Raw genomic sequence first — 25,170 nt, 5'->3', positions numbered from 1 at the left:
GTATCTGTATATGTACTGTATCTGTATCTGTACTTTATATGTACTGTATCTGTATCTGTACTGTATCTGTATCTGTATCTGTATTTGTAGTGTATCTGTATCTGTATATGTACTGTATCTGTATATGTACTGTATCTGTATCTGTACTTTATATGTACTGTATCTGTATTTGTATCTGTATATGTACTGTATCTGTATTTGTATCTGTACTGTATCTGTATATGTATCTGTATCTGTACTTTATATGTACCTGTATCTGTATCTGTATTTGTAGTGTATCTGTATCTGTATATGTATCTGTATTTGCACTGCAACTGTATCTGTACTGTATCTGTATCTGTACTGTATCTGTATCTGTATCTGTATTTGTACTGTATCTGTATCTGTATTTGTACTGTATCTGTATCTGTATCTGTATTTGTACTGTATCTGTATCTGTATTTGCACTGCAACTGTATCTGTACTGTATCTGTATCTGTACTGTATCTGTATCTGTATCTGTATTTGTACTGTATCTGTATCTGTATTTGTACTGTATCTGTATCTGTACTGTATCTGTATCTGTATTTGTACTGTATCTGTATATGTACTGTATCTGTATCTGTATCTGTATCTGTACTGTATCTGTATCTGTTTCTGTATTTGTACTGTATCTGTATATGTACTGTATTTGTATCTGTATCTGTACTGTATCTGTTTCTGTATCTCTATCTGTATCTGTATCTGTATCTGTTTCTGTATCTGTATCTGTATCTGTACTGTATCTGTATCTGTACTGTATCTGTATCTGTACTGTATCTGTATCTGTACCGTATCTGTATCTGTATCTGTACTGTATCTGTATCTGTATATGTACTGTATCTGTACTGTTTCTGTACTGTGTCTACATCTGATGTGTGGTCAGGTCTGTATGACATATTATGAATAATGAGTTTGTTTGGTTGAACTCATGCAAAGTCTCCGGTTTTCTTATTGCCGCTCAGAGACAAATACAGGGTTCTTATTGCACCTCAGAGATAAATACAGGGTTCTTATTGCCCCTCAGAGATAAATACAGGGTTCTTATTGCCCCTCAGAGATAAATACAGGGTTCTTATTGCACCTCAGATACAAATACAGGGTTCTTATTGCTCCTCAGAGATAAAAACAGGGTTCTTATTGCTCCTCAGAGATAAATACAGGGTTTTTATTGCCCCTCAGAGATAAATACAGGGTTCTTATCGCCCCTCAGAGATAAATACAGGGTTCTTATTGCCCCTCAGATATAAATACAGGGTTCTTATTGCCCCTCAGAGATAAATACAGGGTTCTTATTGCCCCTCAGAGATAAATACAGGGTTCTTATTGCCCCTCAGAGATAAATACAGGGTTCTTATTGCTCCTCAGAGACAAATACAGGGTTCTTATTGCTCCTCAGAGATAAATACAGGGTTCTTATTGCTCCTCAGGTACAAATACAGGGTTCTTATTGCTCCTCAAAGATAAAAACAGGGTTCTTATTGCCCCTCAGAGATAAATACAGGGTTCTTATTGCTGCCCAGAGATAAATACAGGGTTCTTATTGCCCCTCAGAGATAAATACAGGGTTCTTATTGCCCCTCAGAGATAAATACAGGGTTCTTATTGCCCCTCAGAGACAAATACAGGGTTCTTATTGCCCCTCAGAGATAAATACAGGGTTCTTATTGCCCCTCAGAGATAAATACAGGGTTCTTATTTCCGCCCAGAGATAAATACAGGGTTCTTATTGCCCCTCAGAGATAAATACAGGGTTCTTATTGCCCCTCAGAGATAAATACAGGGTTCTTATTTCTCCTCAGAGATAAATACAGGGTTCTTATTGCCGCCCAGAGACAAATACAGGGTTCTTATTGCCCCTCAGATATAAATACAGGGTTCTTATTGCCCCTCAGATATAAATACAGGGTTCTTATTGCCGCTCAGAAATAAATACAGGGTTCTTATTGCCCCTCAGAGATAAATACAGGGTTCTTATTTCTCCTCAGAGATAAATACATGGTTCTTATTGCCGCCCAGAGACAAATACAGGGTTCTTATTGCCCCTCAGATATAAATACAGGGTTCTTATTGCCCCTCAGAGATAAATACAGGGTTCTTATTGCCGCTCAGATATAAATACAGGGTTCTTATTGCCGCTCAGAGATAAATACAGGGTTCTTATTTCTCCTCAGAGATAAATACAGGGTTCTTATTGCCGCCCAGAGACAAATACAGGGTTCTTATTGCCCCTCAGATATAAATACAGGGTTCTTATTGCCGCTCAGAGATAAATACAGGGTTCTTATTGCCGCTCAGAGATAAATACAGGGTTCTTATTGCCCCTCAGATATAAATACAGGGTTCTTATTGCCCCTCAGATATAAATACAGGGTTCTTATTGCCGCTCAGAGATAAATACAGGGTTCTTATTTCTCCTCAGAGATAAATACAGGGTTCTTATTGCCGCCCAGAGATAAATACAGGGTTCTTATTTCTCCTCAGAGATAAATACAGGGTTCTTATTGCCGCCCAGAGATAAATACAGGGTTCTTATTGCCGCCCAGAGATAAATACAGGGTTCTTATTGCCCCTCAGATATAAATACAGGGTTCTTATTGCCGCTCAGAGATAAATACAGGGTTCTTATTTCTCCTCAGAGATAAATACAGGGTTCTTATTGCCGCCCAGAGACAAATACAGGGTTCTTATTGCCCCTCAGATATAAATACAGGGTTCTTATTGCCGCTCAGAGACAAATACAGGGTTCTTATTGCCGCTCAGAGACAAATACAGGGATCTTATTACCCCTCAGAGACAAATACAGGGTTCTTATTGCTCCTCAGAGATAAATACAGGGTTCTTATTGCCCCTCAGATATAAATACAGGGTTCTTATTGCTCCTCAGAGATAAATACAGGGTTCTTATTGCCGCTCAGAGACAAATACAGGGTTCTTATTGCCGGCCAGAGACAAATACAGGGTTCTTATTGCCGCTCAGAGACAAATACAGGGTTCTTATTGCCGCTCAGAGACAAATACAGGGTTCTTATTGCCGCCCAGAGACAAATACAGGGTTCTTATTGCCGCTCAGAGACAAATACAGGGTTCTTATTGCCGCCCAGAGACAAATACAGGGTTCTTATTGCCGCTCAGAGACAAATACAGGGTTCTTATTGCCGGCTCAGAGACAAATACAGGGTTCTTATTGCCGCCCAGAGACAAATACAGGGTTCTTATTGCCGCTCAGAGACAAATACAGGGTTCTTATTGCCGCCCAGAGACAAATACAGGGTTCTTATTGCCCCTCAGAGACAAATACAGGGTTCTTATTGCCGGCTCAGAGACAAATACAGGGTTCTTATTGCCGCTCAGAGATAAATACAGGGTTCTTATTGCCGCCCAGAGACAAATACAGGGTTCTTATTGCCGCTCAGAGACAAATACAGGGTTCTTATTGCCGCTCAGAGACAAATACAGGGTTCTTATTGCCCCTCAGAGATAAATACAGGGTTCTTATTGCCGCCCAGAGACAAATACAGGGTTCTTATTGCCGCTCAGAGACAAATACAGGGTTCTTATTGCCGCTCAGAGACAAATACAGGGTTCTTATTGCCCCTCAGATATAAATACAGGGTTCTTATTGCCGGCTCAGAGACAAACACAGGGTTCTTATTGCCGCTCAGAGACAAATACAGGGTTCTTATTTCTCCTCAGAGATAAATACAGGGTTCTTATTTCTCCTCAGAGATAAATACAGGGTTCTTATTGCCCCTCAGAGATAAATACAGGGTTCTTATTTCCGCCCAGAGATAAATACAGGGTTCTTATTGCCCCTCAGAGACAAATACAGGGTTCTTATTGCCCCTCAGAGATAAATACAGGGTTCTTATTTCTCCTCAGAGATAAATACAGGGTTCTTATTGCCGCCCAGAGACAAATACAGGGTTCTTATTGCCCCTCAGATATAAATACAGGGTTCTTATTGCCCCTCAGTAATAAATACAGGGTTCTTATTGCCGCTCAGAGATAAATACAGGGTTCTTATTGCCCCTCAGAGATAAATACAGGGTTCTTATTTCTCCTCAGAGATAAATACATGGTTCTTATTGCCGCCCAGAGACAAATACAGGGTTCTTATTGCCCCTCAGATATAAATACAGGGTTCTTATTGCCCCTCAGAGATAAATACAGGGTTCTTATTGCCGCTCAGATATAAATACAGGGTTCTTATTGCCGCTCAGAGATAAATACAGGGTTCTTATTTCTCCTCAGAGATAAATACAGGGTTCTTATTGCCGCCCAGAGATAAATACAGGGTTCTTATTGCCGCCCAGAGATAAATACAGGGTTCTTATTGCCCCTCAGATATAAATACAGGGTTCTTATTGCCGCTCAGAGATAAATACAGGGTTCTTATTTCTCCTCAGAGATAAATACAGGGTTCTTATTGCCGCCCAGAGACAAATACAGGGTTCTTATTGCCCCTCAGATATAAATACAGGGTTCTTATTGCCGCTCAGAGACAAATACAGGGTTCTTATTGCCGCTCAGAGACAAATACAGGGATCTTATTACCCCTCAGAGACAAATACAGGGTTCTTATTGCTCCTCAGAGATAAATACAGGGTTCTTATTGCCCCTCAGATATAAATACAGGGTTCTTATTGCTCCTCAGAGATAAATACAGGGTTCTTATTGCCGCTCAGAGACAAATACAGGGTTCTTATTGCCGGCCAGAGACAAATACAGGGTTCTTATTGCTCCTCAGAGATAAATACAGGGTTCTTATTGCCGCTCAGAGACAAATACAGGGTTCTTATTGCCGCCCAGAGACAAATACAGGGTTCTTATTGCCGCTCAGAGACAAATACAGGGTTCTTATTGCCGCCCAGAGACAAATACAGGGTTCTTATTGCCGCTCAGATATAAATACAGGGTTCTTATTGCCGCTCAGAGACAAATACAGGGTTCTTATTGCCGCTCAGAGACAAATACAGGGTTCTTATTGCCGCCCAGAGACAAATACAGGGTTCTTATTGCCCCTCAGAGACAAATACAGGGTTCTTATTGCCGGCTCAGAGACAAATACAGGGTTCTTATTGCCGCTCAGAGATAAATACAGGGTTCTTATTGCCGCCCAGAGACAAATACAGGGTTCTTATTGCCGCTCAGAGACAAATACAGGGTTCTTATTGCCGCTCAGAGACAAATACAGGGTTCTTATTGCCCCTCAGAGATAAATACAGGGTTCTTATTGCCGCCCAGAGACAAATACAGGGTTCTTATTGCCGCTCAGAGACAAATACAGGGTTCTTATTGCCGCTCAGAGACAAATACAGGGTTCTTATTGCCCCTCAGATATAAATACAGGGTTCTTATTGCCGGCTCAGAGACAAACACAGGGTTCTTATTGCCGCTCAGAGACAAATACAGGGTTCTTATTTCTCCTCAGAGATAAATACAGGGTTCTTATTTCTCCTCAGAGATAAATACAGGGTTCTTATTTCTCCTCAGAGATAAATACAGGGTTCTTATTTCTCCTCAGAGATAAATACAGGGTTCTTATTTCTCCTCAGAGATAAATACAGGGTTCTTATTGCCGGCTCAGAGATAAATACAGGGTTCTTATTGCCGCTCAGAGATAAATACAGGGTTCTTATTGCTCCTCAGAGATAAATACAGGGTTCTTATTGCCCCTCAGATATAAATACAGGGTTCTTATTGCCGCTCAGAGATAAATACAGGGTTCTTATTGCCGCTCAGAGACAAATACAGGGTTCTTATTGCCCCTCAGAGACAAATACAGGGTTCTTATTGCCCCTCAGAGATAAATAGAGGGTTCTTATTGCCCCTCAGAGATAATACAGGGTTCTTATTACCCCTCAGAGATAAATACAGGGTTCTTTCATTGATTTGAATTGAATTGTGTGTGTGTGAGTATAAGAGAGTTCACAAATGGTTGTGTTGTGTGTTTTGTCTCTCCAGGTGTGTGTGGGAGTGAAAGAGATGGTGCGGTTCGGAGCTGATAGCTGATGGAGCTGATAGCTGACGGAGCCGATAGCCGACGGAGCTGATAGCTGAGTGAGCTGATAGCTGACGGAGCTGATAGCTGACGGAGCTGATAGCTGACGGAGCTGATAGCTGAGGGAGCTGATAGCTGAGGGAGCTGATAGCTGACGGAGCCGATAGCCGACGGAGCTGATAGCTGACTGAGCTGATAGCTGACAGAGCTGTAGTAGGATGAGATGAGAGAGGATGGAACACTCGGACAGCCCCGCCTCCCCCAGCAGCGACCCCAACGGGTTCGTCAATAAAGTCTTCAACGTGTCTCTGGATGTGCAGAATGAGACCGGCACCGTATCTATCCAGGAAACTGGGAAGGGAGAGGGACAGGGAGAGGGTCAAGGAGAAGGTCCGGGGCCAGGCCAAACCCAGAGAGAGTGGCAGGAGGCTGGGGATAGACAGGCAGAGCCCCAGGCACCCCCTCAGACCCCTGGAAAGGAGCGCCCGGAGGTCAACCGTAGAACAAGAGCGACTGGGGGCATCTGGAAGATCTTGACCCGGCGTAGAGTGGCCTCAGAGCTGGATAACAGAAGACCTCACTCCATGATCCTCCCTGGAGAGGAGGCCTTCATCCCTAAACTGTCCTTCGCTGACAAGGTCCGCTCCATCAAGAAGCTCCGCTCTCCGGGTGTCTTCAAGGGGAGGGTGGGGAAGATGTCTGGGTCCAACACTAAGTTCAGAGACGGAGAGACGGAGGACGACTCGTTCTGCCGGGACTTCCTCCCCTCGCCCGGCCTGCACCCCTGTAGGAGCACACTCCGCCACCGTGCAAAGAGGCATTCGTATGCCGGACACACCGCCGAGTTCGACTGCTCATTTGAGGACATTGATTTGACAGCTACCCTGGACAGACACCATCTTCACTCACTAGTGGAGCCTCTTACCCAGAACGGTTCTAAGCCCACAGAGAGAGTCCCCTACTCCAAGAGACCTCAGGTCCAGGCTCAGGCGCAGGCCAATCACTCCTCTAACTGTAACAGTACCTCAGCAGGAGTGTGTGAGGAGCAGAGTGTGAGGGGCAGCCCCAAGGTCCAGCTGGGTGGGAGGAGATCTAAGAGAGCTGACGTGTGGAGTTACCTGAGGAGGATCTCTGTCCTGGGGAAGGGGAACCCGGCCTACTCAGAGAGGAGTTTTGACTCAGAGCTCCACACACTGGACAAGACCATGGACTCTGACTACGGCTCGGTGGACTTCGAGAGTGTCAGGGACTTTCAACCAGCGGCTCCAAAGCACTCTGACAGCAAAGGCGGACATTTTGGGGGTCTGATTAAGTTCTTCAGCAACGTTGCGGAGACGGCTAGAAAATGGCGGACGTCTTCGCGCTCCTTCTCTCCTCCAGAGGAGGGAGGGGAGCGGTCGCCGCTGGGCTCCCCCAGAGCAGGGCAGCATCTGGGGGACTACGTCCACAGTGTGTCCCTGACTCTCCGCAGTGAGGACCACCCAGAGTGTCCCCCAACACCCAACTCACCCCTGACCCCTCATCCCCCTCGCTCCCCTGCCTGTGACCCTGCCTCACCCCCAACTCTACTAGGCAGACGGTCTCCTCAGGTGATGCTGAAGGCCTGGAGGGTGAGTCCGGACTCATCAAGCGTTAACGGCCTGGTGTGTGTGAGCTCATTGGAGACGGACAGACAGATGGACAGACAGACTGAGAGACACACGTCTGTAGCCACAGTAGAGAATCACGAGCCACACTCAAGGCTGGAGAGAGAGACTCAGAAAGAGAGAGAGACAGAGGTAGACAGAGACCACTTAGAATGTCTGTCTACAGTGGAAGAGAGAGAAAGAGAGGGAGGAGAGGGACACTCAGGAAATTACCTGGATTCCAAGGATGCTCTAACTGTCTCAGAGCAGACACACCTTCCAAACGGCCAATCAGAGTTATGGGAAGGAGAGATCGTAGCCACTAAGGAGCCAGCAGGAAACTGCCACCAGGAAGTATTTAAGGTGAGTATGTTGATGATAAACATGAAAACTGTTGTATGTTCAATACCCCTTATCTAAAAAACTGGCTTCTGTAAAACAGTTGTGGCAAACCAAATTTGCAGCAAGCTCATATTTTCACATGCAAATTAGTTTTGTGGCAAACTGTTGCGGCAAATTTGCGGCAACTTATAAACTTCTGGCAAACAATTCTGGGAAACTTGTGGCAAACATGAATATGCAAATGAGATCCGGTTTTTGGTTATTGTGTGTTAACAACATTGAAATTTTGTATCTTCATAAACCCAATTACATATAACTTTAAATGAACTTTCTTCTCACAGGGAGAACTAAACTTGCTAAATATACTAAATAACATGTATTCAATATTTTAACAGATCAAAATAAATCCAAATTGCTAATGAAGAAAGGAGCAAAGATGGTATATTTCCCAAATAAATAGTTTATTTAATATGTTTATGTAGCTACATTCACATGAGAGAAATGTGAACACTATGGAGATGTTGACCTTATGATGTTTAAAGGGGCAACTACAGAATTTACATGAGCCAAGTGATAATTGAGCAATAGCTTTCAACCAATGGAAGTTTAAAAGATAATTAACAAAATGTAGATAATTCAAACAACAACAACTAAATCAAGCCCAGTTCACAACTGCCTTTTTGAGTGAACTTTGGAGATGGCGGCCCTGTGGAAGTCCTTTGTCCAAAGCTTGTTGAAAACATGAACTGAAACAATCAGAAAACACTAAACAAAATCAACATTATGGTTACTGAAAACATTTTAGATTTTTGTATCTTAAAAGGTAGATTCAGCGGCTAATGGTTGGGTTTGGCTTTGGAAAAACTGGGTCAGCTGTTACAAAGTTGCCTTGGTGGCTATGCATGTTGCTATGCGTGTTGCTATGCGTGTTGCTATGCGTGTTGCTATGCGTGTTGCTGTGCGTATTTCTATGCGTGTTGCTATGCGTGTTTCTATGCATGTTGCTATGCGTATTTCTATGCGTGTTGCTATGCGTGTTGCTATGCGTGTTTCTATGCATGTTGCTATGCGTGTTGCTATGCGTGTTGCTATGCGTGTTGCTATGCGTGTTGCTATGCGTGTTGCTATGCGTGTTGCTATGCGTGTTTCTATGCATGTTGCAATGCGTGTTTCTATGCATGTTGCAATAATTCTTACTGAAACTGGCCTATATATTTTTCAGCAGGGAAACAACGTTTCTGCCTTGTATAAATGCTTTACAAACAAACGATGTAGTTAGCATAAACAGGGACTTAGGCCTACTAAATCTATTTTTTAATGTGTGGCCAACTGTTCCTAGAGAGCCACAGTATACAAGATTTTTCTTCAACTAGTTATGATATTCAATCCAGACTGGGGACTTCATCATTGTCTACTAGTTGTCTATTCTTCCTGACTCGGGTATTTAAGGCTTGGGTGGAAGAAAAGCATAACATTGAGTTATGCCTAAAATGGTATTTCATATTATTGTTTCAAAATGAATTATTGTTAACTTACATCTCAAAGCCATCCATGCAAGAAGTCTTGCTTGACCTGGTGCACACATTTTTCCTCAGTTTGTCCTCAGTTTGATTGAAGGCCTCAATCTGTCATTTTGCCCATTTTGCCCTAGAAGTAATCAGTAACTGATTACTTCTAGAAAGAGAGAAGGAAAAACACACATGAACAAGATGCGCTAGCCAATAGTTTAAAACAACGAAATATCTCATTGTTACAAAGGATGACTGTATGGGCTACATTTATGAGAATAATACCTCAAATTGTTGTTACCTTAGCTGGTGTGCTAGCTAAAATACTATTGAACAGTGACACTAGCATATTGAAATGCGTATTGGTATTAAAGACAGCAACGTATTCAACAAAAAATACAGTATAAGTGTTTAGGTAAATCCTTAGTTAGCTAGCTAGCTATCACATTAATTGTGCAAAAATATGATAGCTAACGTTAGCTAGCTAGCTAAGCGCTAGCCAAGTGTTAGCCAGTCAATGGCACTGATAGATTGAAACTGGTATCAATAAAATGTGTTCACTCTATTCCCATTCGGAAAGAAGTAGAGGGTGCTCAACCAAAATGAGTTGAGCTACAACCTAAAAATCTGTAAACATCATTGGACAGGAAAAGGTGCAAAGCTCGCTCACCATAAACACATCTTAGTTTTATTAGTCAAGTTCAAAAGATTGACGTTTTGGCCTTCAATGGCCTTCTTTAGAATAATCACAAAGGGAATGGGAAAGTTCATATAGGGCATGGGGAAGACAATTAGAGACAAAACTCTCTTCAGCTGGTGGTGCTAATGAGAGAGTGTGTGGTAACCATACAGGTTGGTGGTCAGGGTGTTGGGTACTATGGTCAATGTCTCCACCTAGTGATGAAATCCCAAACTGAAACCAATAAAAAAAACAATCGAAAAGTGTGAAGCTTTTTTTCAATTACAGTAGGTGTAAATGTTATACAACCATTACTATATAATGCGTGTTGAATATGTTGGGTATTGGAAAATAAACAACAGGGTTAACAACAGAAAACATCAACAGCTAAGGCAAAGAGGTCTAATAACTGGTTTGGTAAGCTCCCTCCATGTGTAAACAAGAAGTACAAATGGGGGGGGGGTTCCCTGGATCAACAAATCGGTGTTTGTCAACAAACACACATCGTTTGTTTTTACTGACATGTTCAATTCCAAAATAAAATAACTCATCATTCTATCCCATAAAACATTCCATTGCTAACTAGCCATCAATTAGTTAATGTAATTTTAACATGTATTAGGAAGTTTAATTAATAAGTTAGATACTCACCGGACAACTTTTGTAGGTAGCTAGCTTGGTTTTAATTTTCCAACAAATTTTTCTAATCACCTTGATTGCTCATCAACAGTTACTTGTCTTGGAATTCATGTGTTCACTCGAAACGGCTTCCGTTAAACAGGTTTTCCACCACTGGCAATTAATATTGTGGCCACAGGTTTGCCACAGATTCAAATAGAATGTTGAGAGACTTGTCTGCCAGAAAGGAACTCTAGTGAACTGTTTACCACTAGTGGCAATACATATTACTGTTGCCAAAGGTTTGCCACAGATTCATCCCAAGAGGCAAACATTGGCAAACTTCTGGCAACATTTTGTGACACTATTTTGTTTGCAGAAAATTTGCCACGAATTTGCCACAAACACTTTTGTAAGGGACTGCAAATACATCCATTCGGCTGATAAGGAATTCAAATAGTTGTAAATTCCTTGTAATCTGTGCCTGGTAATGATTACATTATGTGTTATTGTAAGTCATCGCCTCATTTTAATCAGTCCCTTCAAATCATTAATTCCTTTTACGTCATTATCAGATCCTGTGATCATGTAACTATTACATAACTATTACATTACAACATTGTCTCATTGTTAACCTTTTTAACATTTTTAACCATCATCATTCTTTTGCTTTTGAAAAACAACAGCAATCATCTAAATAGTTCATGTAAGTCTCATAACAGTTACTTGTACTCTACAACGTTGAATAAGTAGACTATATGTCTGTTACAGAGGGTGTGTCTGTTACAGAGGGTGTGTCTGTTACAGAGGGTGTGTCTGTTACAGAGGGTGTGTCTGTTACAGAGGGTGTGTCTGTTACAGAGGCAGAGGGTGTGTCTGTTACAGAGGGTGTAGAGGGTGTATCTGTTACAGAGGGTGTGTCTGTTACAGAGGGTGTGTCTGTTACAGAGGGTGTGTCTGTTACAGAGGGTGTGTCTGTTACAGAGGGTGTGTCTGTTACAGAGGCAGAGGGTGTGTCTGTTACAGAGGGTGTAGAGGGTGTGTCTGTTACAGAGGGTGTAGAGGGTGTATCTGTTACAGAGGGTGTGTCTGTTACAGAGGGTGTAGAGGGTGTGTCTGTTATAGAGGGTGTGGGTAATGTGCAGAGGGTGTATTGTGGGCATTCTTTTGCCCCATCTGTTGGCCAGAAGAGGAAGTAGAGTCAGAGATTTCTGTGTGGAGAGTGTTCGTTGGACAAGAGTAGTCTGTCTTCCCTGCCCCTGCCTGTCTCCTCCACACAGAAACATACCAGGAAATCTTGTCCTAAAAACACATGAATCTGGTTCTGAAAGTCCAGTCCTCACGGCTCCCTTAGATATTCCAGATATGTATTATATTCCAACCCAGTCCTCACGGCTCCCTTAGACATTCCAGATATGTATTATATTCCAACCCAGTCCTCACGGCTCCCTTAGACATTCCAGATATGTATTATATTCCAACCCAGTCCTCACGGCTCCCTTAGACATTCCAGATATGTATTATATTCCAACCCAGTCCGCACGGCTCCCTTAGATATTCCAGATATGTATTATATTCCAACCCAGTCCTCACGGCTCCCTTAGATATTCCAGATATGTATTATATTCCAACCCAGTCCTCACGGCTCCCTTAGATATTCCAGATATGTATTATATTCCAACCCAGTCCTCACGGCTCCCTTAGATATTCCAGATATGTATTATATTCCAACCCAGTCCTCACGGCTCCCTTAGATATTCCAGATATGTATTATATTCCAACCCAGTCCTCACGGCTCCCTTAGATATTCCAGATATGTATTATATTCCAACCCAGTCCTCACGGCTCCCTTAGATATTCCAGATATGTATTATATTCCAACCCAGTCCTCACGGCTCCCTTAGATATTCCAGATATGTATTATATTCCAACCCAGTCCTCACGGCTCCCTTAGATATTCCAGATATGTATTATATTCCAACCCAGTCCTCACGGCTCCCTTAGATATTCCAGATATGTATTATATTCCAACCCAGTCCTCACGGCTCCCTTAGATATTCCAGATATGTATTATATTCCAACCCAGTCCTCACGGCTCCCTTAGATATTCCAGATATGTATTATATTCCAACGCAGTCCTCACGGCTCCCTTAGATATTCCAGATATGTATTATATTCCAACCCAGTCCTCACGGCTCCCTTAGATATTCCAGATATGTATTATATTCCAACCCAGTCCTCACGGCTCCCTTAGACATTCCAGATATGTATTATATTCCAACCCAGTCCTCACGGCTCCCTTAGACATTCCAGATATGTAATCTATTCCAGCTCCAGAGCACCTGGCTCAGCTAGTCAACTAATTTTCCAGTCCTCCATTAGTAAAATCAGGAGTTGTAGTGCAAATATGTGCAACGGAAAACAGTGTGTGTGTGTGTGTGTGTGTGTGTGTGTGTGTGTGTGTGTGTGTGTGTGTGTGTGTGTGTGTGTGTGTGTGTGTGTGTGTGTGTGGGTGTGTGTGTGTGGGTGTGTGTGTGTGTGTGTGTGACTGCCCACACTCTAACTGCAGCTACACACACACCTCCCTCTCCTCACACCGTGTTCAGATTACTCATCTGATCTTCCCTCTGGTCTCTCTCTCACAGCGAGTCAGGACATGTCAGTCCCTCCTGTACTGCACTGCCGTGAGTTATAGTAGTACTGGTCTTGGTCTAACAGTGGATTCTCCTGTAGAGTAGTACTGGTCTTGGTCTAACAGTGGATTCTCCTGTAGAGTAATACTGGTCTTGGTCTAACAGTGGATTCTCCTGTAGAGTAGTACTGGTCTTGGTCTAACAGTGGATTCTCCTGTAGAGTAATACTGGTCTTGGTCTAACAGTGGATTCTCCTGTAGAGTAGTACTGGGCTTGGTCTAACAGTGGATTCTCCTGTAGAGTAGTACTGAGCTTGGTCTAACAGTGGATTCTCCTGTAGAGTAGTACTGAGCTTGGTCTAACAGTGGATTCTCCTGTAGAGTAGTACTGGGCTTGGTCTAACAGTGGATTCTCCTGTAGAGTAGTACTGGGCTTGGTCTAACAGTGGATTCTCCTGTAGAGTAGTACTGGGCTTGGTCTAACAGTGGATTCTCCTGTAGAGTAGTACTGGGCTTGGTCTAACAGTGGATTCTCCTGTAGAGTAGTACTGGGCTTGGTCTAACAGTGGATTCTCCTGTAGAGTAGTACTGAGCTTGGTCTAACAGTGGATTCTCCTGTAGAGTAGTACTGGGCTTGGTCTAACAGTGGATTCTCCTGTAGAGTAGTACTGAGCTTGGTCTAACAGTGGATTCTCCTGTATAGTAGTACTGGTCTTGGTCTAACAGTGGATTCTCCTGTAGAGTAGTACTGGTCTTGGTCTAACAGTGGATTCTCCTGTAGAGTAGTACTGAGCTTGGTCTAACAGTGGATTCTCCTGTATAGTAGTACTGGGCTTGGTCTAACAGTGGATTCTCCTGTATAGTAGTACTGGTCTTGGTCTAACAGTGGATTCTCCTGTAGAGTAGTACTGGGCTTGGTCTAACAGTGGATTCTCCTGTAGAGTAGTACTGAGCTTGGTCTAACAGTGGATTCTCCTGTAGAGTAGTACTGAGCTTGGTCTAACAGTGGATTCTCCTGTAGAGTAGTACTGGGCTTGGTCTAACAGTGGATTCTCCTGTAGAGTAGTACTGGGCTTGGTCTAACAGTGGATTCTCCTGTAGAGTAATACTGGTCTTGGTCTAACAGTGGATTCTCCTGTAGAGTAGTACTGGTCTTGGTCTAACAGTGGATTCTCCTGTAGAGTAGTACTGGTCTTGGTCTAACAGTGGATTCTCCTGTAGAGTAGTACTGGTCTTGGTCTAACAGTGGATTCTCCTGTAGAGTAGTACTGAGCTTGGTCTAACAGTGGATTCTCCTGTAGAGTAGTACTGAGCTTGGTCTAACAGTGGATTCTCCTGTAGAGTAGTACTGAGCTTGGTCTAACAGTGGATTCTCCTGTAGAGTAGCACTGGGCTTGGTCTAACAGTGGATTCTCCTGTAGAGTAGTACTGGTCTTGGTCTAACAGTGGATTCTCCTGTAGAGTAATACTGGTCTTGGTCTAACAGTGGATTCTCCTGTAGAGTAGTACTGAGCTTGGTCTAACAGTGGATTCTCCTGTATAGTAGTACTGAGCTTGGTCTAACAGTGGATTCTCCTGTATAGTAGTACTGGGCTTGGTCTAACAGTGGATTCTCCTGTAGAGTAGTACTGAGCTTGGTCTAACAGTGGATTCTCCTTTAAGGAAAATAAAATGGAAACTAACTATGGAAATCAGGGTTGTGAATGGAGTTAGATGGAAATGTTTTACATAACCAGATTGATGGATTGATTAATTGATTGATTGATTGTTCGATTTATGGATTTATTGATTCATTGTTTGATTGATTGATTAGGGAGCTCTATCAGGCAGTGTTTTGAAGAGACCCAGGTCAGTCCAGTCCTGTTCTAGTCCAGTGAAGACCCCTGTCCCTCCCAAGCCCCCCTGCCTTCGCCCCCCTCCCGCCTCAGCCCTGGTCGACCTCCGAGTCTGCAGTCCCTTCCCAGAGGGCGGTGTGTTTGCCGTTACCCAGCAGGCCAAGGGGGGCTATCTGTGCCGGCACAGACGCAGGCCCGGTCCCATGATGCACCTCTCTCCGGGGCAGAGACGGACAGGCGGTCTGGCCAGGCCCTGCTCTGTCATAGAGCCCTCCGTTACCATGGAGATACACCCTGCGCAGAGTCACAGAGTAAGACCTCACACACACACACCCTATCCCACTGCGGAGAGAATGAAAGTGGGAGTGTGTGTGGAGACTGACCAGTAGTCTCTGCCAACTTTAAGTTAAATATAGGTTGTAGTCCTAATGAATCAACCACACCACGCACTGTATTTATACACACCCTACTCTACAACAATGCTGCACGCTCTGGCCCATTTCTAGAAGTCTGTATTCATACATCTTCCTTTCCTTGAGCTGCTCTTCCTCTGCTCTCTCTCTCTCTCTCTCTCTCTCTCTCTCTCTCTCTCTCTCTCTCTCTCTCTCTCTCTCTCTCTCTCTCTCTCACTCACACTCTCACTCTCACTCTCACTCTCACTCTCACTCTCACTCTTCCTCTGTCCGTGGCCAATTTTCTGCGTCACCGCTTCCATACGTTCTATCCATTCATTATTCCCTCATCATAATAACTCACCCTCTGAACTTTTCACCTGAAAACTCATTCACCTGACTGGTAGGAATGATTCATATTGTATCATCTGACTGGTAGGAATGATTCATATCACAAGGTTGTCTGCTGCATACACTCAGAACCTCTGCACCAGAATATAATGTGGGGTTTAAATGTTCTACACTGAGAAGGAAAGAAGATGTATTGCTGGGTGGTTCTGTACATACTGTATGTGAGAGACGTTGGGTGTGTGTGTGTGCCTGCTTGCGTGTGTGTGTGTGTGTGTGTGTGTGCGTGTGTGCTTGCGTAACTGTCCAGTGTGTTCCAGGCCCTGTCTCGTCCCCCGGGGGCGTCACCTTTAGAGCCCCCCCTCAGAGTGTCTCTTCAGAGGTGTCACTCCCTCCCTCTCCCCCCCAGCACCCTCACCACTCTGGCCCTGTTCCCGGGATACACAGGTACTACATGTGTGTGTGTGTGTGTGTGTGTGTGTGTGTGTGTGTGTGTGTGTGTGTGTGTGTGTGTGTGTGTGTGTGTGTGTGTGTGTGTGTGTGTGTGTGTGTGTGTGTGTGCGTGCCTGCGTGCGTGCGTGCGTGCGTGCGTGCGTGCGTGCGTGCCTGCCTGCCTGTGTCAGTGTTTGCATGTTGGGGTATGCATGCGTGTGTGTGTGTGGTGGTTGAACTGTCTGTGTGTCTGTCCCCTACTGCAGACTCCCAGTCATCCTCAGTGTGTCTTGATGATGGAGAGGCTGGCAGCTGCAGGAGGAGACTGCTCAGAACAGGCTCTGGTCCACTACAAGTCAACATTGTGAGTCACTGCCCACCATGTCCTATAATGTCACTATATTAGCCTGTTAGCATGTTAGCCTGTTAGCATGTTAGCATGTTAGCCTGTTAGCCTGTTAGACTGTAAGACTGTTAGACTGTTAGACTGTTAGACTGTTAGCATGTTCAGTCATAAGTCACTGGACTGCATCCCAAACGGCACCCTATTCCCTATAGCCAGATTAGCTGACAACGTCATGAAAACGATGTCCGCGCTTCAAAGGGGCAGAAGGTCGTGTGTTGTTATGGTTCTGGATGGCCAGATAACTAGCAACAATGATAAGAATCTGCCATGTGGCGGCAGTTAGCCTAGCGGTTACGAGCGTTAGGCCAGTAACCGAAAGGTCGCTGGTTGAAATCCCTGAGGCGAAAAATTGGAAAAATCTGCCAATGTGCCCTGGAGCAAGGCACTTAAACCTAATTTCTCCTGTAAGGGTCTCTGGATAAGGGTCTCTGCCTTTTTTTAAATATATTTTTTTACAAAATGTAATTATAAGTGGCTCGTTTCAGCTCGTTTGGTCTTGTTCTTGATACCATGTCTAGTTTTGAGGTGTTTTGACTGATGTCAGGTCTATGCTAATATGGCTAAAATTCACTTGCTAGCTAACCAACAAGTGTAACGATGTATTTGAGAGACAAGTGCACATTGTGCAACTTTATTTATGTTTTCAATAAATATTGGAGACGAAATATAGTTTACGGTCTAAGTCAAACCTGTCTGTTCTGCCCCATACTTACTCACCTGTCGGTTTTGTTGCTAAACAACCAACCCGTCTATCGGCCCTGGTCCTTTGGGAGGTAGTCACTGTTATTTCAGAAAAGAAAAAGGCACACACACACACACACACACACACACACACACACACACACACACACACACACACACACACACACACACACACACACACACACCACACACACACACAAACACACACACACACACACACACACACACACACACACACACACACACACACACACACACACACACACACACACACACGCGCGCGCGCGCGCGCACACACACACATACACACACACACACATAAAGAATGCTTTGGGGCCCAAACCCAGTATCTCAGAGAAAGGCCCTTTGATGAAGACGGGGCCCCAAGGGATCTTATCTGAAGGAGAGACTCTCTTCTCCCCAACTCTGAGTCTAACGGTTAATGAGCTGGAAGTGTACACACACACACACACACACACACACACACACACACACACACACACACACACACACACACACACACACACACACACACACAGCTGGAGGTAAAACTATCTGTATTTTGCCACCACAACCATTCTGGAGTTGAACAGTGTTTGTCGTCAGTTCCATGCTGTTGCCATGACACTGTGTGTTTCCTGTTTATCTTCAGGATTCTATCTTTAGAAAGCCTTTTTAAGTGTGAGTTAAATAGACAGTGTGTGGGTGAGAGAGAGGTGGGAAGATGTACAGAGAAGAAAATAGGGTGGGGAGATGGAGAGAGAGAGATGGGGGGGATGTACAGAGAAGAAAATAGGGTGGGGAGATGGAGAGAGGGGTGAGAGAGAGATGGGGGGAGGGGGGATGTACAGAGAAGAAAAGAGGGTGGGGAGATGGAGAGAGGGGTGAGAGAGAAAGAGAGATGGGGGGAGGGGGGATGTACAGAGAAGAAAAGAGGGTGGGGAGATGGAGAGAGGGGTGAGAGAGAGATGGGGGGAGGGGGGATGTACAGAGAAGAAAAGAGGGTGGGGAGATGGAGAGAGGGGTGAGAGAGAAAGAGAGATGGGGGAGGGGGGATGTACAGAGATGAAAAGAGGGTGGGGAGATGGAGAGAGGGGTGAGAGAGAGATGGGGGGAGGGGGGATGTACAGAGAAAAAAATAGGGTGGGGAGATGGAGAGAGGGGTGAGAGAGAGATGGGGGGAGGGGGGATGTACAGAGAAGAAAAGAGGGTGGGGAGATGGAGAGAGGGGTGAGAGAGAGATGGGGGGAGGGGGGATGTACAGAGAAGAAAATAGGGTGGGGAGATGGAGAGAGGGGTGAGAGAGAAAGAGAGATGGGGGGATGGGGGATGTACAGAGAAGAAAAGAGGGTGGGGAGATGGAGAGAGGGGTGAGAGAGAGATGGGGGGAGGGGGGATGTACAGAGAAGAAAAGAGGGTGGGGAGATGGAGAGAGGGGTGAGAGAGAAAGAGAGATGGGGGGAGGGGGGATGTACAGAGAAGAAAAGAGGGTGGGGAGATGGAGAGAGGGGTGAGAGAGAGATGGGGGGAGGGGGGATGTACAGAGAAGAAAATAGGGTGGGGAGATGGAGAGAGGGGTGAGAGAGAGATGGGGGGAGGGGGGATGTACAGAGAAGAAAAGAGGGTGGGGAGATGGAGAGAGGGGTGAGAGAGAGATGGGGGGAGGGGGGATGTACAGAGAAGAAAAGAGGGTGGGGAGATGGAGAGAGGGGTGAGAGAGAAAGAGAGATGGGGGAGGGGGGATGTACAGAGAAGAAAAGAGGGTGGGGAGATGGAGAGAGGGGTGAGAGAGAGATGGGGGGAGGGGGGATGTACAGAGAAGAAAAGAGGGTGGGGAGATGGAGAGAGGGGTGAGAGAGAGATGGGGGGAGGGGGGATGTACAGAGAAGAAAAGAGGGTGGGGAGATGGAGAGAGTGGTGAGAGAGAAAGAGAGATGGGGATAGACAGATGTTTTCATTATGTGTCTTGTGTTTTGGCTCTAATCCCTCAGGGCTACTTTAAAATAGCGATATAAACCATTGAGAGTGTTTCAAAAGGAGAGTGAGAGATGTGTTTGTTGATGGCCAGAGAGATAAAGGAGAGTGAGAGATGTGTTTGTTGATGGCCAGAGAGATAAAGGACTGGGAGAGATGTGTTTGTTGATGGCCAGAGAGATAAAGGAGAGTGAGAGATGTGTTTGTTGATGGCCAGAGAGATAAAGGACTGGGAGAGATGTGTTTGTTGATGGCCAGAGAGATAAAGGACTGGGAGAGATGTGTTTGTTGATGGCCAGAGAGATAAAGGAGAGTGAGAGATGTGTTTGTTGATGGCCAGAGAGATAAAGGACTGGGAGAGATGTGTTTGTTGATGGCCAGAGAGATAAAGGACTGGGAGAGATGTGTTTGTTGATGGCCAGAGAGATAAAGGAGAGTGAGAGATGTGTTTGTTGATGGCCAGAGAGATAAAGGACTGGGAGAGATGTGTTTGTTGATGGCCAGAGAGATAAAGGACTGGGAGAGATGTGTTTGTTGATGCCCAGAGAGATAAAGGAGAGTGATAGATGTGTTTGTTGATGGCCAGAGAGATAAAGGAGAGGGATATATGTGTTTGTTGATGGCCAGAGAGATAAAGGAGAGTGATATATGTGTTTGTTGATGGCCAGAGAGATAAAGGAGAGTGAGAGATGTGTTTGTTGATGGCCAGAGAGATAAAGGACTGGGAGAGATGTGTTTGTTGATGGCCAGAGAGATAAAGGACTGGGAGAGATGTGTTTGTTGATGGCCAGAGAGATAAAGGACTGGGAGAGATGTGTTTGTTGATGGCCAGAGAGATAAAGGACTGGGAGAGATGTGTTTGTTGATGGCCAGAGAGATGAAGGAGGGTGATAGATGTGTTTGTTGATGGCCAGAGAGATAAAGGGGGGTGATAGATGTGTTTGTTGATGGCCAGAGAGATGAAGGAGGGTGATAGATGTGTTTGTTGATGGCCAGAGAGATAAAGGGGGGTGATAGATGTGTTTGTTGATGGCCAGAGAGATAAAGGGGGGTGATAGATGTGTTTGTTGATGGCCAGAGAGATAAAGGAGAGTGATATATGTGTTTGTTGATGGTCAGAGAGATAAAGGAGAGGGAGAGATGTGTTTGTTGATGCCCCCCCGTCATCCTTCTCCAGTCAGACTAGTGAAGCCCACAGGCCGCAGGCAGAAAGAGAGAGCGTCCTCACTGCAGTGGATTAGCTGCTAATGCTGACGCCTCGCTTTCCCTTTCATACCTTAAGGGAACTCTGAGACGGGAGCCGTATGGTTAGTGAAGAAAGTCCCATTGCAAATGTACGGTCCCTTACCTGACGTCTTACGACGTCGCAGAAAATCGCGGACGGCGTCGGGCCGTGGGCGTCGGAGAGCTCTTTCAGGAAGTCACTCAAAAAAACGTCTCGGACTTTCGGTTTCCGTTTTATAAAAATGACAAATTTTTGACTTTTTTCTGCATTCTCGAAAATTCCCACAAGAGGGAAAATAAATCATATTGCAGGCGCACGAGCACGTGGCAAACGAGCGCGGCCTTTTCTCCTAAACTGAAAATATTTAGAAGACGAAACTCGGCGAGCGTAGGTTTGGAGTAATGGGCAGTTGGCCCCGAACAAGATGGCGTCGAGACCTCGGCGCTTTTTGAGTTATGGCCATTTTTCTGGGATTAAAGGGTTAAAACGCAAGTAGGGTGCTAATTTGACCGCTTCATGTCAAAGTACATAAGCATACGGTGTCAGGAAAAAAAGAACCAGCCATTTATCTATCGTAATTTAAGAGAAATCGTACATTGACCGTTTGGTGATGTTCACAAAGAGGAATTTTTTTTTCAAAAAATTCACAGATCCAGTTGCAGTGTGTTCAGACGTACATTTTTAAAGTGGGTCTCGAAGCTCTGCGAGAATCCTGTGATTTTATATGATTTTATGAAATAACACACACTCATTTAACCCTCTTTAAATAAGTCAGTTCTTAACATAAAGACTTAAAACTCAATATTATATAAGAGCCTACGCCAAGGAGGGTATGTGTTCAATTTCAGCTTCCTATGTCAACTGGAAGTACCTTAAAATGGTGCCACAGGGTCAGGTTTGAAGGGTAATAAAGGTCAGATCTTTTCAAAACTTCACTTGTGTGATTAGACAACCCTCATGAACTGTAATCAGTCATTTATCCCAACAGATGTCAAAGAAAAGCTCTCTCACACAAACACACACACACAAAAAGGAAGGATGGAGTGAAAAAGTACGGTGCTTAAAGACACACAAAGTCCACAATGGCATTACTATTATCTCTAGGCCGTGCCGAGTTCAACGAGATGCCCCGCTTGACCGTAGCTCGCTCGGTCTGAGCGCAGCGACCGTTACAAGAGAACGGACACAAATGACCTTTTGACCTCAATGTCAATTTCATTTGCTTTTGGGACACAGAGAGAGAACCGTTAAGGTTAGAAACACAATTTCACCTCAGGAGTGTTCTTAAGGTCCTCCCGATCTGTGCAAGCCTAACCCTGACCTTGTGGCATTAACCCTTAACAGTTAAAAGAAGGTGTTTACATCAAATAGTTTACAATGAAATGTCTCCCCATTGGAATACATTGACTGCACCTCTAAATTCAACCTAAAGCCTATGTGGGTTATGATTTTCTTATGAACCTGTCTTTGATGTCAGTCCATCAGGCCACCATGAGGTCTACCTGTGTCGATTCTAAGCTTCCTGGAGCAACCGGAAGTGGTTAAATCACCCTAAAAGTGTTTGCCATAGCCAACCTGCAGTTTGAGAGAAATAGTGCATTCAGCCCTATGTAAATCAGTCAATTTTTAACATACAGACTTAAAACTCAGGATTCTGTAACAGCCTACTCCAGTGATGATATGTGTTTATTTATAGCTTCCTGTGACAACCGGAAGTGCCATAACTGGTGTCAAATGGGCTGTTTCGAAGTGTTAAAAATGTCAAATCTTTCCAAAACTTCATATATGTGAATAGACAACCCTCATGAACTGTAAATCAGTCCTTCATCCCATCAGATTAAAAAAAAAAAAAATACACACCGACACAGAAATGATGGAGGGACACACTGAGGGGCTAAGAGGCAGACAGTGCCTGCAGTAGTTACTTTTGTTCCAACTTTTAAAGAACCGTCAGACCTAGAGTTCTGAAAATTTACAAACCTGTTCTAGACCTCAGGTCGATTGTGCACGGTGAATTATATGGCTCTAGAAGGTTCTCCGATCGATAAAAAGCATCGTGTATTTGCCATGTTTTCAATTCATTTTGACCTCAACGAAACGGACGACATTTAGAAAAGTCCCAGAGTCTCAAGACTAGGTGCGTTGAAACCGGCTCGGCCCATAGAGACAGACCCCAACAAGCCTGTTTGATTGCTCATTCAAGGACCCCGTAGCAAGGCAATGAAAAAAGTGGAATTTCAGCACCAATTAGGGTTTTGCTCGGGCACCGAATGACCTATCGAGCCGAAACTTGGGATTCGAGGTCGCTTCACATAGGGCTAAACATAATGTGTGAACTGGACCCGCAGCTAGAACATAACTACGTATTATTTGTTTTATTATGGTTTAAATGGAAGGCGCTGTGAATTTTGGGCCTGCTCTGAAATATGTTATAGTTGGCATCTAAAGGAGTTGGAAAAAGTGAGTTTGGAGTCAGATGGTATCAGTTTGGTGTCTGAAAATATCTATTTGACTGATGGACACTGACTTGCTCGTTGACTTTTGTACATTTGCAATATGTTTCAACGGGGAGGTACCATGAGGAAAAAGCGACATGATGAAATTTCACGAAACGAGCGATGGAGAGGAACCACTATCACTGCCCGGCCATCCTGAGGTCATCAGACCGTTGACTTTTGCATTTCTAAAGTATTTAAGAGAATGTACGTTACATTTGCAATATGATTCAACATCACATCATATTGCAAATGCACGTTAGATTTGCAATATGATGTGATGTTGAATCATATTGCAAATGTAACGTGCATTCTTTAAATACTTTAGAAATACAAAAGTCAACGTCCTGATGACCTCAGGATGGCCGGGCAGTGATAGTGGTTCCTCTCCAACGCTCGTTGCGTGAAATTTCATCATGTCGATTTTGGTGATGGTACCCCCGCGTTGAAACATATTGCAAATGTACAAAAGTCGACTAGCAAGTCAACTAGCAAGTGTCAACAAAAGTCAACTAGCAAGTGTCCATCAGTCAATTGGATATTTTCAGACACCAAACTGATACCATCTGACTCCAAACTCACTTTTTACAACTCCTTTAGAAGCCAACTATCACATATTTCAGAGCAGGCCCAAAATTCACAGCGCCTTCCATGAATGCACCAAAATAGCATTCTGAAATCACCACTAAAATGACATCGCCATATTCTCCAGGCCGTGCCGAGTTCAACGGGATGCCCCGCTTGACCGTAGCTCGCTCGGTCTGAGCGCAGCGACCGTTACAAGAGAACGGACACGAATGACCTTTTGACCTCAATGTCAATTTTATTTGCTTTTGGGAGACAGAGAGAGAACCGTTAAGGTTAGAAACACAATTTCACCTCAGGAATGTTCTTAAGGTCCTCCCGATCTGTGCAAGCCTATCCTTGAGCTTGTGGCATTAACCCTTCACAGTTAAAAGAAGGTGTTTACATCAAACAGTTTACAATGACATTTCGCCCCATAGGAATACATTGACTGCTCCCCTAAATTCAACCTGAAGCCTATGTGGGTTATGAATGTCTTATGAACCTGTCTTTGATGACAGTCCATTAAGCCACCATGAGGTCTACCTGTGTCGATTCTAAGCTTCCTGGAGCAACCGGAAGTGGTTAAAATCACCCTAAAAGTGTTTGCAATAAGCACCCTGCAATTTGAGAGAAATAGTGCATTCAGCCCTATGTAAATCAGTCAATTTTTAACATATAGACTTAAAACTCAGGATTCTGTAACAGCATACTCCAGTGAGTATATGTCTTTACTTTCAGCTTCCTGTGCCAACCGGAAGTGCCATAATTGGTGTCAAATGGGCTGTTTTGAAGGGTTAAAAATGTCAAATCTTTCCAAAACTTCATAATTGTGATTAGGCAACCCTCCTGAACTGTAAATCAGTCATTAGTCCCATCAGATTTCAAAGAAAAATGTACACACCCAAACAGAAATGATGGAGGGACACACTGAGGGGCTAAGAGGCAGACAGTGCCTGTAGTAGTTACTTTTGTTCCAACTTTTAAAGAACCGTCAGATTTAGAGTTCTGAAACTTTACAAACCTGTTCTAGACCTCAGGTCGATTGTGCACGGTGAGTTATGTGGCTCTAGAAGGTTCTCAGACCGATAAACAGCCTCGTGTATTTGCTATGTTTTCAATTCATTTTCAGCTCAACGAAACTGACGACATTTAGAAAAGTCCCAGAGTCTCAAGACTAGGTGCATTGAAACCGGCTCGGCCCATAGAGTCAGACCCCAACGAGCCTGTTTGATTGCTCATTCAAGGACCCCGTAGCAAGGCAATGAAAAAAGTGGATTTTCAGCACCAATTAAGGTATTGCTCGGGCACCGAATGACCTATCGAGCCGAAACTTGGGATTCGAGGTCGCCTCACATAGGGCTAAACATA

The 25,170-nt window shown here is 44.3% G+C and overlaps 1 protein-coding gene across 2 annotated transcripts in view; it reads left to right on the top strand.

Moving 5' to 3' along the window:
* Positions 1-16,902, top strand: part of LOC120062095 — a 20,468-nt gene extending 3,566 nt beyond the window's left edge. The window contains exons 2-4 of one of the 2 annotated variants that reach the window (XM_039011903.1): positions 5,986-8,010; positions 16,322-16,448; positions 16,700-16,902. In XM_039011903.1, coding sequence (XP_038867831.1) covers positions 6,256-8,010; positions 16,322-16,448; positions 16,700-16,839 — 2,022 coding nt within the window. In that variant the 5' untranslated portion in view covers positions 5,986-6,255 and the 3' untranslated portion in view covers positions 16,840-16,902. Of the gene's footprint in view, positions 1-5,985; positions 8,011-16,311; positions 16,449-16,699 lie in introns of both variants that reach the window. The other variant, XM_039011904.1, reaches the window with a different exon arrangement.
* The last annotated feature ends 8,268 nt before the right edge of the window (positions 16,903-25,170 follow it).

This window comes from Salvelinus namaycush, chromosome 17 (assembly GCF_016432855.1).
Source record: "Salvelinus namaycush isolate Seneca chromosome 17, SaNama_1.0, whole genome shotgun sequence".
NCBI lineage: Eukaryota > Metazoa > Chordata > Actinopteri > Salmoniformes > Salmonidae > Salvelinus > Salvelinus namaycush.
The sequence above is the reverse complement of the archived record's forward strand: the minus strand, read 5'-3'. Positions and strand labels throughout refer to the sequence as shown.